Source organism: Emys orbicularis, chromosome 5, assembly GCF_028017835.1.
Source record: "Emys orbicularis isolate rEmyOrb1 chromosome 5, rEmyOrb1.hap1, whole genome shotgun sequence".
Classification (NCBI taxonomy): domain Eukaryota; kingdom Metazoa; phylum Chordata; order Testudines; family Emydidae; genus Emys; species Emys orbicularis.
Window position 1 is genome coordinate 41,184,757 of NC_088687.1, and position 17,840 is coordinate 41,202,596.

General features: G+C 39.4%; 1 protein-coding gene across 1 annotated transcript in view; it reads right to left on the reverse strand.

Moving 5' to 3' along the window:
- The window catches only part of SEC24D (SEC24 homolog D, COPII coat complex component), an 82,722-nt gene extending 67,497 nt beyond the window's left edge, over window positions 1-15,225 (reverse strand). Inside the window, exons 1-4 of the mRNA XM_065405121.1 lie at window positions 15,075-15,225; window positions 10,413-10,539; window positions 4,015-4,163; window positions 150-425 (exon numbers count right to left, since the gene is read on the reverse strand). Coding sequence (XP_065261193.1) covers window positions 150-425; window positions 4,015-4,163; window positions 10,413-10,539; window positions 15,075-15,225 — 703 coding nt within the window. The remainder of the gene's footprint in view (window positions 1-149; window positions 426-4,014; window positions 4,164-10,412; window positions 10,540-15,074) is intronic.
- Window positions 15,226-17,840: the final 2,615 nt, after the last annotated feature.

The following is a 17,840-nucleotide window of genomic DNA, read 5'->3' on the forward strand; positions in this document are numbered from 1 at the left end:
TCAGCAATGCCTCCCATGACTGATTAGGCCCTACGTGTCAAAAATGAAACTGCACCTTTAGTTTCAGCTTTACTCATGAGATGGCAGCAGTTCTAACGCATAATATTTAATGCATGTTTTTTAATAAGAAACCAAACGTCCATCTTTACCATGCTGTGGATGATACCCAGGCACTGGGGGTTGTCCTGGAAGTTGCTGCAAGTTGGCATTTGGGGGTACAGATCCAGGAATCCCATCCTGCATAGCCATTGGAGGCAGTGAGGGTGGAGTACAAACGCCATTCAGATTATTTGCTGGTGCTGGAGAAATCTGAGATCCAGGTGGCAAGACCATTTGCTGCTGTGTTGGTGGTGGTGGAGGACATGGACCTTGAAAAGATGTTGGAATCCCAGAAGGCATGAGAGAACTCTGAGAAGCACCAGGACCTGTGCAAGAACATTACTGTTATACATCCAACGATCTGAAAATGATAACATACTAAATCATTTAATGTTATTAGTTGCTAATATATTTTCAGCCTATGTATGAATACTGTAATTTAAACTGACAGTGCCTCTAAAGCAGAGGTGGGCAAACTATGGCACGCGGGACCATCCTGCCCAGCCCCTCCCCCATAGCCTCAGCTCGCCGTGCCGTCAGCGCTCTGGGAGACAGGGCTGCGAGAGCCGCTGGGTGTAGTGTATTAAATTGCTCCCCGTAGGAATATGCTACTTATGGAGCACCAGGACTGGCAGCCAGAAGTAGTACACCGTAAGTAGAAGAAACAGAGCAGTGTAAAACTTATACCTTCAGTAGACTAAAGAGTATTTAAGGTCTACACTTAAATGAGAGGGAAATGGTAAAAAACTATTTTCTACACAATCATTTTCAAAGGCAAGCTATTAACAGTAACACAAATCAATGCTTTTTGACTAGTCTGAAACATCTCACAGAAGTATCGTAAAAATGCTGGACCAAATCTAGCAGGCATAATGTCACTGTGCATTTGCACTCTCAATACACCGGGGTGAATTTAATCTGTTAGACTAAGGAATGTTTTAAAAGGCACCCATCTTTGTGATTAACTGCACAAACTGAGGGCAAGATCCTCAGTTAGCATAAATTGGTTTCATTTCATTGGAGTCAGCAACTAGTAAAGACAATGGTGAACTTATGCTAGCTAGGGATCTAGTCCTGAATTTGGAAGGTTTTATCTGGTATCATACCACTTTGTAGTTGTTCTCAATCACAATTTTAATACATTCATCCTTCTAAACAATGCAGGTGACAGTCAAAAAAACAAAATAAGACACACAAACAGAGATGGGAGCCCAGTCCTGCTCTTATTCAAGTCAATGGTAAATTCCAAACTGATATGAATGAGATCAGGCCCTAAGTTTGCATTCTCTAACTTTCAGTAGGTCTACAGAACAAACCAATTGAAGTCAATGAGAGGTTTGCATACACACTACATTTAAACTCTACTATTAAAAAATAAAAAACACACAAAAACCAACAAATCTTTGCTGGAAATAGAACAAAGTACTATCAAAACAGAAAGATCCTCCTGAAGCTGGGAAACAGAAACTGTGGTTATGAACAGTGGGCAAGACATAAGCAACAGAGTCAAAGAGCACAAAAACTAATGTGAGAGTTGATATTTCAACAAGATCCCAGTGGTAGCTCCAGTACAGCTGAAAACAGGTTTAGTAACATAATCTAAAATAACTCTCATTATTATCAGCAAAAAGAACAGGAGTACTTGTGGCACCTTAGAGACTAACAAATTTATTTGAGCATAAAATAAAATAAATTAACAAATGTATTTATTTATTTATTTGTCTCTAAGGTGCCACAAGTACTCCTGTTCTTTTTGCAGATACAGACTAACAAGGCTGCTACTCTGAAACCTCTCATTATTATGTGATCCCTAATTGTATTAGCACAGTATTTCTTATATGATCCCAATATAATCCTCATTCCAGAGGAACTTTATCAACTTGAGTAGGTAAGAAAATACATGTACTTTCTTATTGTCATAGAGCCAAATTCTCCACTCCTAAATAGAGCAAAACTCCCAATGACCCAAGTTTTGCTTGATGAAAGGCCACAGAATTTGGCTCATGACCATAACATAGCATAGTTAGAAATCTTATTTGGTAACTTCTTGGATCCCTACTTCATCCAGAAAATGATTTTACAACAGATATTGCCCAAACCCCCAGAGTTCAGTCCCCAACACGGAAGGGGTGAGAGACACATTCTGGGCACTCACACAGCCTGCTTGCAAATTAAAGTCTTTCATTTGCATGCCATATTAGAAAACTGCACATCTATGTAGTTGTCTCCTTGCACAAACCCAAAATTTGCAGAACCAAATGTTTCACACAGACGTTTTGTGAAAAGGGAATAGGCACCAACATGTGAAAATGTGGACCTTAGCAACTAATTTGCTTGGATAGATTTTGTTCTACTTTGCATTCAAGTTTTGGGGGTTTTGGTTGCTATTGTAGAAATCAAATGATCAAACTTTTAAAGATATGCCTAAAAGGATATCACTCGCTCTCTTCCAGCGCAAGTAAAATGAATGCATATGGGAACCTGCCACCCAGCACAGAGCTTGGCACAATGACTCTCAGAGGTTCCCTATAAAATGGCGCTATTACTGTAAAAAGCACAAAGGGTTTAGCTCCTGATTACCTTTCTAATGTCATAAAATTCATGCCTATGTTATCTGCTTTCAGAAACAGGTCTTTTAAAAGCAGGATATAACTGAACTTCATCACTGGAAGCTAAGTCTGTGTACTGCTATGCTAGTGAATTATGCAACCCCATTATTAATTACTTGTACATCAAACTAAAGTGCGGGTCAACCCTGAAAAGTAACTGTAAAAAATGACAAAAGGAGTCCCATGATTATTGTGTCCCAGTAACTTCAGTTCAAGTTTTCTTGATTTACAAATAAAAAAAGAGTTTTTTCAAATTGGCAGCACTACAAATTCACCCTGGGATCTGAAAGTCAAGCTGGGCTCTTTCATTCTCAAACATCATTATTGGTAAAAGATTCTACAGGCCAAATTCTGATTTCATTATAACTATGCAATGTAACTGTCTTCAAATTATGCAACACCGTTGTCTTCAGCATGGGTGCACAGTTGTAAATGAGGGCACAATAAAGCCCTTAAGTAGAACTTTGTTAATAATTCTGATGATGTTATGCAAGCAAGAATAGAGTCCAGCTCACTCCTCTCATAGCTGTGTTCATTCTACAGTGTTAATGGGAGTAAAGACATAATACACTCTAAAGTGAGCAGATATGACTTTCAGTACACCCAGGGAGCACATCTGTTGAGTTACCTTTTTTTTTTTTTTTTTTTTTTTTTTTTTTTTAACAGAAACTTTCAAAGACGAATCAAACTTTAAAAAGACAAGTTTCTAAAATTAGTCTCAATATCCATTAGTGGGAATAGCAATTAAATACCAAGACATGCTGATTTAACACGCAGTATTATGGAAAATATCTAACACAAAGAATGCTTGATAAACAGTAAGGTGGAATTTTTAAAAGTTCATAGTGTTGTCCTAACTCTATTTCTACAGAAGTCAATGGGAATTTTACTATTACCTTTAATGACAGCACAGTTAAGCTAGCACTCAGCAGTTTTGAAATCTTCAGACTATATCATTGGTTTTCAAACTTTTTTCATTTGCAGACCCCCTAAAAATGTTCAAATGGAGGTGCAGTCCCCTTTGGAAATCTTAGACAATCTGTGGACCTCCTGGAGTCTGCGGACCACAGGTTGAAAATTACTGCCCTATATGGTTCTTACAAGAACATTTAAAGGTAGAAGGAGCAGGATGAGACTGACATTTAGGAACCTGAGTAAGTAACAATGCTCAACACGGTGGTCTCAAAGAGCAATCTACAGTTTACTTTTGACTTATTTAACAATATTAAAAAAAATCAAAATAGATACATTGTTGGCTCTTTCATCATATTTTACGAAAATGGATAAATGATAACGCAACCATTACCATAGTTATTTATCTGCAGGGTGCTGAGCTGATTAGCCAGTTGTGTTGTGGATGAAGAGGATGCACTATTTGGATAGGATGGCTGTGACTGAGGGCAGTACTGGGGATAGGAAGGTGCTGCATTGTTGCGAGGTGAAGGGCCTTGAAACCTGAAAAGAGAAATTAATGTATGTTTTTATATATATATATATATATAAATAAAATCATCTCAGCCAATCACAACTAGAAAGTCTAATATCTCCTCACAAATGACACTGAAAGGGCCAAAATTACAAAGGAGTCTCCTCAGATTGTCCCCACACAAAGTATATTTTTATTACAGTAGAAATGAAGAGTGCATACAGAGGAAACGGTGTGCCTATACAGAGAGCAAGTATTCATTTGCACACATAATTGCGTGTTAGAAGCAATTAAACCTGAGGGGGCCTGTATATAAGATTTTGCTGGTGCAGTTTTAGAAGTTCTTTTGAAATTCTGAACCCAAATGTCAAATCATCTGACCCCTTTTCCACCTGTGGGGGACAAGGGGACAGCCTTAGTTTTGGGTGGATGAGGAAGATTCCTACTGTATTAACAAGGGGAGAGTTTGTGTGTGTGTACCAGGCTGCGGGAGAGAGAGAGCTGAAGAATCTTTGTATGTGGAGGAAGGAGGAACAGCCTGTGTGTGGGAAGCAGTGGGTGCTGTTCTGGTCTTCTACACTGTTCTGACCATACATCACCTCCGAACGTGAAGGGACCTCTTTTTCCTTTAAGTGAAATATAACTTTGTTTTCTTGCTATTTTGTCCTGAATTACAATACCAGTTCTTTCTAATGTGAGAATATGTGCAGTACATAGGGATAGGATAAGGATATAGTACATAGCACACAGCAGATGAAGTAAAGGACTGGGAGTCAGGACTGGTGTAAGTTCTAGTTCTGGCATCACCACTGACCTGCTGTGAGACATTAGGTCAGTCACCTCGCTAGTCTGTGTCCCTGATTCCCCTCCCATCCTTTGTCTATTTACACCGCAAGCTATTCAGAGCAGGAACTGACTCTCACTAAAAGTGTTTGGGCATGGTACAATGGAGCTCCAATATGAGCTGGTGCCTCTAGATTCTACCACAATACTAACAATAACTGAAACTTCCTAATTTAGATATCTAATTAAAACACAAACAAATACATTTTTATTTAAAATAAACTATTCATAAATATATCCGGATGACAACGAAAATAGAAATGTGAAGACATTAGTAGTTTGACTCACTGATCTCTAAGACATTGCTGCTAGACAGCACCAATAAAAAACATTCAACCAAAAATAGTTACAGCTAAGAATTTAGAAACTTACCATACAGTTTTTTTTTTTTTTTGTTACTCCTTGGAAGCCATTTTATTCAAGCTATTTTCGTTTTTTTCTAAGGCAGCTACATACATATTTTTATTTATAACTATACAAACTACGAATTATGCTACTGAACCACTCTATGGTCAACTTTCTCCATCATCTTCATCTCTCTTCATTATCTTCCTCCACATTCTCCTTCTTATCCCTCCTGCCATCTTCATTTTAACCTTTCCCTATTTTATTTCACACTCTTCTTGTTCTACCCCTTCATGTAACCCTTTCTCTTCGCTCTACTTTCCCCAAACATCTACCAAAGCTCACCAAACATCAACTTTCCTCTCCAAAGTAAATCACAGAGAAGGCAGCCACCAGCCTTCAAGAATTTGAGAAAGCCTCATTATATCTTTAGGGCATCCTGTTGAGTTTTGTCTGTGATGTTGGAAGCGGGCTTAAAGAAACTGCTAAGCAGGCAAACTGAATATTGATGCACAGACATGCACAAGCTTCTACTCTCTATTAGCTGGTAACTGATGTAATGCATTCATCATTATATGACAAACCAAGAGGTTCTAGTCATAAGAAGAAAACTTGATACAGAAAGATACAGAAAATTAATGTAATTTCTATAACAGATGGTATTTCTAACACCTGTTTGTTGCCTTTGTCTCCTCCAAATAGAGGAGACAAAAAAGTGTAATAATACTAAAGCTTTTCTCAGTGCTGGTTCACTTTCTATTTTTATATTTCTAATCAGACATAGAAAAAAAGGTCAAAGGTGATTCTCTACTCAGGGAATATATCCTACATAAAGGTTGTATGAAACACATGGTCCAAATTATTCCTCAGTCTACATTAGATAGTTACTTGATCCAGGAATCCAAAGATCAGTGTTTTCCCCCAGTGAATCAGATTTACACTTCTAACCCCAATAGCCATTCCAGAGCACAACATTCATTTGAAACAGCTGGTCTGACTTGTTCCTCTGAAAAGCAGAATGCACTATTATACAATAATGAGCATGAGAAGTCTATTGGTGCCCAGCATGGACGTATTGCAAGAAAAAGGACAAAAGCCAATTGCCTTCAATCACCTAAATATACCAATAACCCAGCACCAGTAGCATATTAATGTGCACAGTGAATAAATTATTGCTATTACAATAAAGCTTTTAATTGTAATTTTTAAAATACAAATATTTTTAAACTACAATCTTGGGTTGTTTATGCAATCTATGCTTCCACATTAAAAATAGTTCCAAACAGAAGTTGGGAATAGAAGACTAGTTCCCAATTTACTTGTAAATTTACTAGGGCTGTCAAATGATTAAAAAAATTAATTGCAATTAAAAAAAATTAATTGTGATTAATCACGCTGTTAAACAATAATAGAATACCATTTATTGAAATATCTTTGGATGTTTTCTAGATTTTCAAATATGTTGATTTCAATTATAAGACAGAATACAAAGTGTACAGTGCTCACTTTATAAATTCTATTTCTATAGTCTGAGACAATATATTCATGTAATGTTTAAGAAAAGTTTTGTAAAGGAGTTCCAATAGATCATGGATTAGGGACCCAATCTTATGGGGTTCCAGGGGCTTCTGTACAGATTATTTAATCTATCTACCCAATGGGACTCAGTGCTCGGTCAGAGATGCTTAGTTTTGCAATTTTCAAACTGTGAATCTGTCTCCAGAGAGAACATGCTTGTTAACAGCAAAAATGTTTTTAAATAAATAATATATAGAGGTGAGAAATAACAGACCTCAACCCTATTGTCCCTCTGCAAATTTGTGTACACAGAGTCAATCCCTTACCTCTCTCTAAAAGTGCAAAGTTTCAAAAAGTTCAATGAATAGAAGATTGTTGGGGGCGGAATAGATCTGGACAAGGAGATGAAGTCTGAAGATAAATGTGAGAAGGGAGGGGCAGGCAGTAGAAACAACAGTGAAACTGTTTGAGCAGAATATTCCATTAGTCTTGAGGTCTTTCTGAGTGTAGCCTTCATTGATTTGAGATCTACCATACTTGTGTCTCAGTAGTAGGGAAAAACTATAATGGCAGCAGGCCGTAAAAGAGACCCAGTTTGCGAATATTTTAATGAAGTTCCTCTACCTGTGGGTAAGACAGGGATGTGTGCAAAATGCAAACAGTGCAACAAAGAAATGCAAGACCTGTTTGTCCGAATGAAACAACATCATGAGAAGCATTCCTTCTCAGAAGGAAGTTGCATTGAAGATGATGAAAGGAACATGTAGGATCTTCAGGTTGGTAAAAATTTTTATTTCATACTTCTTTTGTAAGGAATTCTTGTCATCCTTCTGGATTATTCTTGAATTCTCATGTTTGAGCAAAAAATATAGTTGTTACTCTATGGTACTATCATTTTAGATGCAGTTGTGATAAAAAATAAATAGCTGAAATAGGCAGATCGTCCTTTTACAATTTCACCTTTAAAGTAGTACTGAGTGTCAGTGAATGCAATGAGTAATACTAAATGAGCACTATGGTAATAATACTGAATTGACTTATTTTGTTTAGGAGAATCCATCCTCAACATACAGGATTCTGAAGACTATCCACCTTCAAGATCACCATCATTTTCTATAGTTTCAGAGTTATCTGCGAATGATAGTGTTTCGGTCATATCATCATCACATAGCCACAGTAAATAGCCACCTGTAGCAAAAAGGAAAAAAAAATCTCCATCATCCAAAACCAACCATAGATAAGTTTGTGATGAGAACCAGCAGATTACAAAAAGATGTAATTGATGAAAAAATTGCCTGGTTTGTTTATGCAGCAAACTCTCCTTTATGTATGATTGAGAACCCACACTTCATTAACATGGTTCAGTCATTAAGACCAGGATACAGTCCACCCAACAGAGCAGATGTTGCATGCAAATTGGTGGAAAAAGTGAATGAAAGAGAAATTGAGCAGGTGCAAAAGGTCTAGAGGGTGAAATTGTTAGCCTGAGTCTTGATGGGTGGAGCAATGTCCACAATGATCCTGTTGTATGTGTTTGTGTGACAACAGAAGAAGGGAATGTCTTCCTTACAGAAACAATTGATACGTTAGGAAATACACACACAGTAGAATACTTACAAGAAGTAGCAGTAAAAGCTATAACAAACTGTGAAAAAAAAATTCAAATGTCTCGGATGCAGCTTGGTCACAGACAATGCTGCAAATGTATCCAAGATGAGAAGAAATTTAGAAGAGAGTCCCAAGCTAATAACATACGGTTGCAGTGCTCATTTGATGCACCTCCTAGCCAAAGCCTTCAGTGTTCCAGAAATAAAGGCTAATGTGTTAGAAATTGCAAAATACTTCCGTAACAACCACTTTGCAGCAGCTGCTTTGAAAAGAGTGGGAAGAACCAAGCTAACTCTCCCACAAAACGTGTGATGGAACTCAGTAGTGGACTGTTTTGAGCACTATATCAAGAACTGGCCTAATCTGATGACAGTTTGTGAACAAAATCGTGAAAAAATAGATGGCACTGTCACAGCCAAAGTTCTGAACATTGGGCTTAAGAGAAATGTTGAACACATGCTGAGTATCCTGTAGCCTTGAACAAAAAGCAGGGAAATAGCTGTTTTATTGCTGATGCTGTTGAATTTGGAAGGAACTGAGTGAGATCTTAAAAAGAGAAATATGCAATGATAGAGTTAAATTACAAGCATTAAAAAAACTGAATGGGACAAGCACTATCTCCAGCTCATTTTCTTGCAAATATTGTCAATACTCAGTACCAGGGTCAAACCTTAACTGCTGAAGAAGAGGAGTTGCCTATGACATAGACATCCAGCAATCATCCCTCCATAATGCCAACTATAATAAACTTCAGAGCTAAGGGTGAAGCATTCAAGAAATATATGTTTGCTGATGATGTTTTAAAGAAAGTCACACCAGTGAACTGGTGGAAGTCACATAAGCACTTGGATTCAGAGACTGCTAAAGTAACAATCTCATTTTTAACAGCAGTAGCTTCTTCTGCCAGTGTAGAAAGAATATTTTCTTCCTTTGGATTAATTAATTCCAAACTGAGAAATCGTTTGGGACCTGAAAAGGCAGGAAAGCTTGTTTTTCTTTTCCAGATTATGAACAAACAGAAAAATGAAGGTGAAGACAACTGAGTTAGCTGCAAAAGCCAATATTTTAAGTTTCTCATGTTGACCTGGCTAACATGGTCGATTTAATTTTTGTGTGTTTTTTTTTTTTTTAATTTCATTTAACTATTTTAGTTAAAAACAATTTTAACAAAAACAAACCTGATTTTAAAAAACTTGAATGTTTAACTAAATTCAAAAATTCACATGCTTGTTTTGTTAAAATATTATGTTTGCTGTTGAAGAAAACAATCCAGAACACATAGCGTTGTTGTTTTAGTTAAATAAAACAATTTAAAATGTCTGTCTGGTGATGTTCTCCTCCTAATACAGCTTGGCAAGAAAATCTTCCAAATATTAATGCTTAACCTGTTGAACTGGAGATAGTTCACCTCCCAATGACTTCATCAATATCTGCTTCAATTACCTTTGTTAAATGAAATAACTAAACAATCATTCATTTTCTGATATAACTGTAAAACTTATTTTGAAAAGTTTTCAAAATAAATTACTTAAAAAATGTATAGGGTGTACCTTCTCAAAATGAAACCTACATCTATCTCTGAGTTGTGAAGAATATGTATTAAGGTTATTATAACCAACAAGAATGCACTTTTATGTAGAAATCCATGATTAAATCGAGTCTTCCTGACTAGTGATTTAAATCAAATCCTCCCATGAGTTAACTGTGATTAATCAACAGCCCTAAAATTTACCTACTCCTTCTTGGACCCTTTCTCCTTTTTCCTATCCCCAGAAGACTGGCTGACCATTTCAAAGCAACTTGTGACCCAAAATTTACTTTCAACCCACTTAAAAGCTAAACCTGGAAACTGAACAGTCCCCAAGCTAGATGGGTCAGAAATGGCTGAATACCTATGGATCGGCTACGAAAAAAATATATAAAGAAAAAGTTAGATCTGATCCATGCTATTTCTTGAAAATCACCTGTGTGGCTGATGTCCAGTTGAACGGGGGCCATTCTGGAGGTTAGTCTGGCTATACTGATGGGTGCCAGGAGGTGGAGATCCAACAGGAGCAGAGGACCCAAAAGGCACATTAGATTTCAACATACCTAAAATAAGTCACATTTAAATACATTTATAATAGATATAAAAATGCATGAAATCCATTAAATGGGGACTCACTGGAACACAACAATCAGGAGATGTAAGAATTACGGTTTCAATATCAATAGCCAAGACTGGATGAATTCAGAGCCAGGCACAGAAATTAATTAAAGAAATCCATCAACAATACTCACCATTTATTACTTCCTTCTCACCTTCCTCTCTTTTTCAACATTTCCCATTCCTTTATTGCTTTCAAGGATGCTAGTTTATGTACACTAACAAGCACAGATTATAAACAGTGACCCAGGCCTCAGCTAGGCTATGGCAACGACCTTAAATTTTAAACTTTATAAAGGGGTAAATCCAGAAATTTGACAGGAACAATAATATAAACAATAAAATTACATAAATAATATAAGGTAACATCAAATACTTGCTTAGGAAAATAAACTAAGTTACCATCACAATAAAAAGTTTTTTCAACAACACGTTGTGTCACCCCAAGAGGGAATCAACAACTCGTCACCCTGGCTTCAAAGTCCAGCTTCGTCTCCAGCTGCCCCGCCTTCTCCTCTCTCCGGCTTGTGATGCTCCTTTGCTTTGGCACTGTGATGACCACAACTCTTTCCAACAGGTTCACCCACAAACGACAGCTCCTCAAGCCGGAGGATCACCCCAACTTCTCAAACTGTAACCCCATCAGTGTCCCAATGGTCAACCTCACCAGGAATACCATCTACGTCCCTTGCAGCCAGGCTCCTTGCATGCTGCCCTTCAAGGTCCAGCTTCCTCTAATACAGCTTGCTCAGCAAATCCCCTTTTTACATTAGTGACGCCTCTTTCCGCCTCCTTCTTCTAAATACCTCCTCTCCAGCAGATCCCAAGCCCCCCCCCCCCCCCCCACTCAAGCTGCCCTCTCATTGGCCGTCTCTCCCCAGGACAGCACTCTATGTTGCTGAATCTCAGCTGCAGGCCCTCACATTACCCCTCTTGGTTGGCAGCAGGTGCTCGTCCCAAAGTTACTACAATGGAACAAAGGGGGAAAATGTGGAGAAGAGGAGAAGGAGAAACAGAAGAAAAGAGATTGTGTAGGAAAGGAAAGAAAAAAAAACAGAGTAGGAAGGTGAAAAGGATCCTGAAGTGAGAAAGGTAGGGAAGGGAAAGATGAGAAAACAAATTAAGAGCTAGGAAAGAGAGCCTCCGAACTAGTGCAGGAAAGTACCTGTGCACTTTTATACTGAAAGCTTATTTGGGAATTCCTAGCCTCCTCATTAAGCTTTTTAGTAAGAAGAAACACCGACGGTTAAGTTTTCCTCAGTAAGACACCGCTTTTCAGAAAACTGAAAGAGCTTGACAACACAGGCTTATTCTAAGAATGCCAGCTCACCTATACCCAGTATCCCTTCAGTAGGAGTGTTTCTTAAACATTGAGAAATCCACACTGCTGACCAACTGTACGGAGATTACAATTTATAAAGAACAATAATATAATGCAGTTAATGTTCCAATGAGTGTTTCTTGGATTATTTTTCTTTTAGGTTAACTTTCCTTAAAGTTAAAGTTTGGATGGATACCAACTTTGGTACTCTCCTTTCTGAATATTCCAAATAAAAAAAACTTCTCATTTCTAGAGGTTCTTCTATTTCATTTGGCCAAACTCAGTCTTGGTATAAAGGTTGCATTGCATTTGATAAAGAGTCCTGGCTCCTCACTCTAGGCTGAATTTGTTCCTGTCACTCATTTCATGAGAACAAGAAAAGTAGACAGGCTATTCAACAAACTACATATACAATCTTGCGCAATATGAAGAAATCAGCCTTCTAATTAGCTGTTGATCCTGCTTAATATCTGAAAAATGTAAATCCTAATCTAAGTTTTCATCTTCTTATAGTCCTCTCTTATCTACCTTCTATAAATGACTTGAAGAACATCTCAAATATCTTTTCTATTTTAATATGTGCTCTCCCTGCCTCTCTGATGTTCTGATCCCCAGGGATCTGTACTGGACCCAGTCCTATTTAACATACTCATAAACGATCTGGAAAAAGGGGTAAACAGTGAGGTGGCAAAATTTGCAGATGATACAAAACTACTCAAGATAGTTAAGTCCCAAGCAAACTGCAAAGAGCTACAAAAAGGATCTCATAAAACTGGGTGACTGGGCAACAAAATGGCAGATGAAATTTAATGTTGATAAATGCAAAGTAATGCACATTGGAAAACATAATCCTAACTATGCATATACAATGACGGGATCAAAATTAGCTGTTACCACTCAAGAAAGATCTTGGAGTCATTGTGGACAGTTCTCTGAAAACATCTACTCAAAGTGCAGCAGCAGTCAAAAAAGCAAACAGAATGTTGGGAATCATCAAGAAAGGGATAGATAATAAGACCGAAAATATCATATTGCCTCTATATAAATCCATGGTACGCCCACAACTTGAATACTGCGTGCAGATGTGGTCGCCCCATCTCAAAAAAGATATATTGGAATTGTAAAAGCTTCAGAAAAAGGCAACAAAAATGATTAGGGGTATAGAACGGCTTCCGTACGAGGAGAGAGGAATAAGACCGGGACTTTTCAGTTTGGAAAAGAGGCAACTAAGGAGGGATATGATAGAGGTCTATAAAATCATGAGTGGTATAGAGAAAGTAAATAAGGAAGTGTTATTTACTCCTTCTCATAATACTAGAATAAGGGGCCACCAAATGAAATTAATAGGTAGCAGCATAGGTGCCAACTTTCCCCAGCACCGGTGGGTGCTCGTGCCCTCCATCCCAGGCCCCGCCCTGACTTCACCCTTTCCCTGCCCCTGCCCCCATTCCAACCCCTTCCCCAAAGTCCCTGCCCCAACTCCGCCCCCTCCCTGCCCCTATTGGACCCCTTCCCCAAATCCCCGCCCCGGCCCTGCCTCTTCCCCAAGCGCGCCGCGTTCTCCCTCCTCCCCCCTCCCTCCCAGCCGCGCAAAACAGCTGTTTCGTGGTGCAAGCGCTGGGAGCTAGGGGGAAAAAGCGGGCACGTGGCATGCTCAAGGGAGGAGGCGGAGCGTAAGCAGAGGTGAGCTGGGCGGGAGGCAGTGAGCTGCCGGTGGGTGCTGAGCCCCCACCGATTTTTCCCTGTGGGTGCTCCAGCCCGGAGCACCCACGGAGTCAGCGCCTATGGGTAGCAGGTTTAAAACAAACACAAGAAAGTATTTTTTCACGCAACGCACTGTCAACCTCTGGCCAGAGGGTGTTGTGAAGGCCAATACTATAACGGGGTTCAAAAAAGGGAACTAGATAGATTCATGGATGATAGGTCCATCAATGGCTATTAGCCAGGATGGGCAGGAATGGTGTCCCTAGCCTCCGTTTGCCAGAAGCTGGGATTGGGTGACAGGGCATGGATCACTTGATGATAACCTGTCTGTTCATTCCCTTTGGGGCACCTGCCATTGGCCACTGTCAGGGGTCAAGATACTAGCCTTGATGGACCTTTGGTCTGACCCAGTATGGCCGTTCTTATGTTGGCCAAAACTTGTATGTCATTTCCCTTTGCAGACTCAGTAACTTGCCCATCAATATTGTTAAGTTTTCCTCCCCCCCTTTTTAAGCCTTACTCTTTGGTTAAAGGCTACTGCCCTGATTTTTCTCTCCAGTATATACTCCTTTAACTTCATTGAAATTACACCTGATTTACACAGGTCAGTGAGTAGAGAATCAGGTCTTATATAGGTTGCCATTATAAATCTTTGGTCATTTTCTTGCATCAACCCTATGTAAGTTCAATCACATACTCTACTTTCTAAAAAAATCTGGAGCCCCAGTTTGGCAATCTTTTTTTGAGTTTTGTATCCTGACGTGTGTACGTACAAATATTGACTGCAGCTGTATGTTTGTCCTGCTTTGCTTTATCTGATGTCTGTCAATTACCGTGTATTAATCAGTAGACATATCATACTGAGATATAATGAGCAACTTTCCTCCCAGCCTATAAAAACTTGTCAGGTTATTTTCCCTATTAGAAGCCAATTGGCTTATATATGATCAGATAGCTGGCCTATGTTTTCCTCTTTTTAACCAACCCCACCACAGAAAAAACAAACTCAATGAGTACAATACTGAGTAAAGTGCCAACTGGATGTTCACAGTCTAGATCCCGGTTAGGATCTCATTAATCTTTTTAATCAATTATTGGCCCTACAGCAGAAAACAGCTCATTTCTGAAGTGGCCACCTCCCATCAAAGAGGTTAGCTTAGAACATACCTCTCTTTGTTTTCAGAAAAGGTTTTTAACTCTTTCCTTCTCTCTGCATATATTAGGCATTTCTTATCACTGTGGTACCCAAACACAAATACTACTTACTGTTCCCTGCAAAGCAAAATTCACATGCCATGTAAGTATACATGAAAGGCCTCTTTGTTGCTCTGCATATTGTCTTATCATTTGCACCAGATCAAGATGGAGCATTTTGCACTGGTGTAAATGATTAGATGAGATGCAAGACAATTAAGAATCAGGCCCTGAACATACAGTATGCTAGTATTGCCTTACCTGACTGAGGTGCCGAGTATGATAGGTTTGGGTCGCCATAATGCCCATAAAGAGGTGAGGAAGTAGGTGGTCCAAAGCCTGTAGAAAAACCTCCAATACCCGGTTGGGATTGGGAATATGGAGGTGTTGCAACATAACCTTGTTGGCTCATTCCGATACTATTCTCATTCCAAATGGGAATCTTCCTTACGAGTCTGTAAAGGAAAGTTTTCCATCAACACTTACTCCATAGCATCCTACGCAACTCACATTTTTGTTACTAAAAGGGATGCAATGAAAACCTTAAGGCAACACAAACTCCGAGTCAAGAAGAGAACAATTTTGTTCCCATCTCTTCCACAGCCTTACTGTGTGAACTTGAACAAATCACTAAATTTATCTGGACATAGTCACTCCATCCCAGGTGAAAAGATTACAGAGTTGGGGTTTGGTTTTTTGGGGGGTGATCTCTGTGGAAGAAAACTCCTTACACTGTTCTATTAGGAGGGGGAGAGAATGGGCTGCATTTGCCCCCAAAGAATAGACTGTGGGTCCGCTTCCCAAACACCACACATCCCACAGGATACAGAGGAAGTGCAAGAAAAGCAGAATCAGGATGGGGTAGGACCACTCCAGCAACTACTCGTCCTACCCCAATACACCCCTTGCACCAGGGTGTCTTGCAGAAGAGGAGAGAGGCACAGAGCCAGTTGTGCATTGAGCCTCCTGAACCGGGCATATTCCCAGTAGTGAGGGACGATTCAAGGTCCTTTCATGCTGGTTTAGCTGGAGCAAAGGGCCTACAGTGCACGGATGAATTCATCTCTATAACTGCAAAACCAGAATGTCTCACCCATCTGCATTAGCACCACAGCTCAGGCGTTGGACCCCTTTCAGATTTAAGCAGAACAAAAAGTTATTCGCTTTCTTTGTCCTAGTAATTTTTATTACTCCAAGAGAAGCCGGCAAGTATGTCAACACCAGCTACTTCAGTTATCAGTGCCTCCCTAACCCCATTGCTCAGCCTGACTCCCTGCTACCCAGCTCTGCTCCTTACAGACCTCCCCACCTCTGGTCACAGGGAGGCAGGCTGGACAATGGGGCATGGGAGGCTCAGTAAACACAACAGGGTACAGGAGACCTGCTTCCTAACCAATCCCAGGTTCATATTCACAGCTGATGGCTGGCTGGGCAGGCTCCCTCCAGTTAGCCTTTACAGATCCCAGCCAGCCAACCAGCTAGCTACCTAACCCCTGCTTTCCTTTATTTTTCTGCTTTTTACTTTGACAGACCCAATCTTCTTTTCCATTGATCGCCCAGACAAACTTGCTCATCATCATCAGAACATGGATCCTTCTAGCAAATGCATAAAAGTGTTTCAACAGACAAGAAGTTGCTACCCCCTTCCCACAGGGCAACTTCAGCTGCCACTCTCCCCTTCTTCCACCCCCACTGTTTTATTAGCATTTGATTTAAAGAGAAACAAAAACCAACACCCACATGTGACTTTAGACCTTCTGACGCCAGGAATTTCGTTTCATTCTGTTTGAAACCTTGATCTCACCTGTAATAACACTTTGGGCATTTGTTTGTTACAGGAAGGTCTTGTTTACAAGTATACCTACCAGTGCTTTTCCCTGGGTAGGTTCAAAAATTAAGATGAATATTATAAACTCTGAAGCATAGTGCATTGAGCTAGACTACCACATTTCATAACACTACTTTGCATTTACATAGCACCTTTCATTAGGGGATGTGAAAATGTTTTACGAATATTAAAATTATTTACTTACCCAGCCCTGTTAGGTAATTATCATTATCCCTTTTTTACAGAGTGAAGAAACCAAACCAGAGAATCCCCTGAATCAAAATTTGAAAAAATAAAATCCACTGATTTTTGGTAACCAACATGAGACTGATTGTTCGGCGATACTGAGCATCCAAAACCCCAAATGAAGTCAAGAAGAGCTGAGAGTACTCAGCACCCAAGGGGCCTTAAGTTGTGCACACACATACACACACACACACACAAAATAAGGCACCCCAAATTAATGGGCACTCCTGGAAAATGTTGCCTAAGCGTCCTTCCCAGGTTAGACAGGAAATTAGCGGCTAAGCCGGGAACAAGTCCCAGATCTCCTTACATCCAGTCCCGTGGTGAATGCTCACAATTCTCCTATACACAAGATTCCCCAATTGTTTAAGATATTTTTGTTAAGATATTTTGTTTAAGATATTCAGCAGTTCCAAACAGATAAGATGACAGAGCTGTCATTTGTTCCTTAGCTACTAAGGTAAAGCTTGAAAAAAGAGAAAGCCTAGAGGGTGCTTTGTTGCCAGAAGTACTTTTTTTTTTTCCCCAGCAGAGAGAGACGTGGCAACATGAGCTTTGGTCACTCTAGAACAGATTTACCTAACAGTCAGCACTAAATGTAGGAAGAGAGAAACCTTCACTCTAAGAAGGTTTCAGCAGCCAACACCTTTCTTAGCCCTGACAGTATCCAAGGGAAACGACTTCCTCCACTACTCAGTCACCAAAAAAAACCCCAAAAACAAAAAACCCAAAAACAAAAACAAAAACTTGCCACGTCAAACTTTCCACACATTTAAAAAAAAACCAAAGAGATATTGTGTAAGAAGGAGAAGGACTCTCAAACATAAACATAATGCCAATTTACTAATCTGACTCATCTCATACTGTATTTCATATGCATCAGAAATAACCCCCCTCATACACAGATATACATATATACAGAACACACAGTGAAACCTGCTCCAAAACACTAC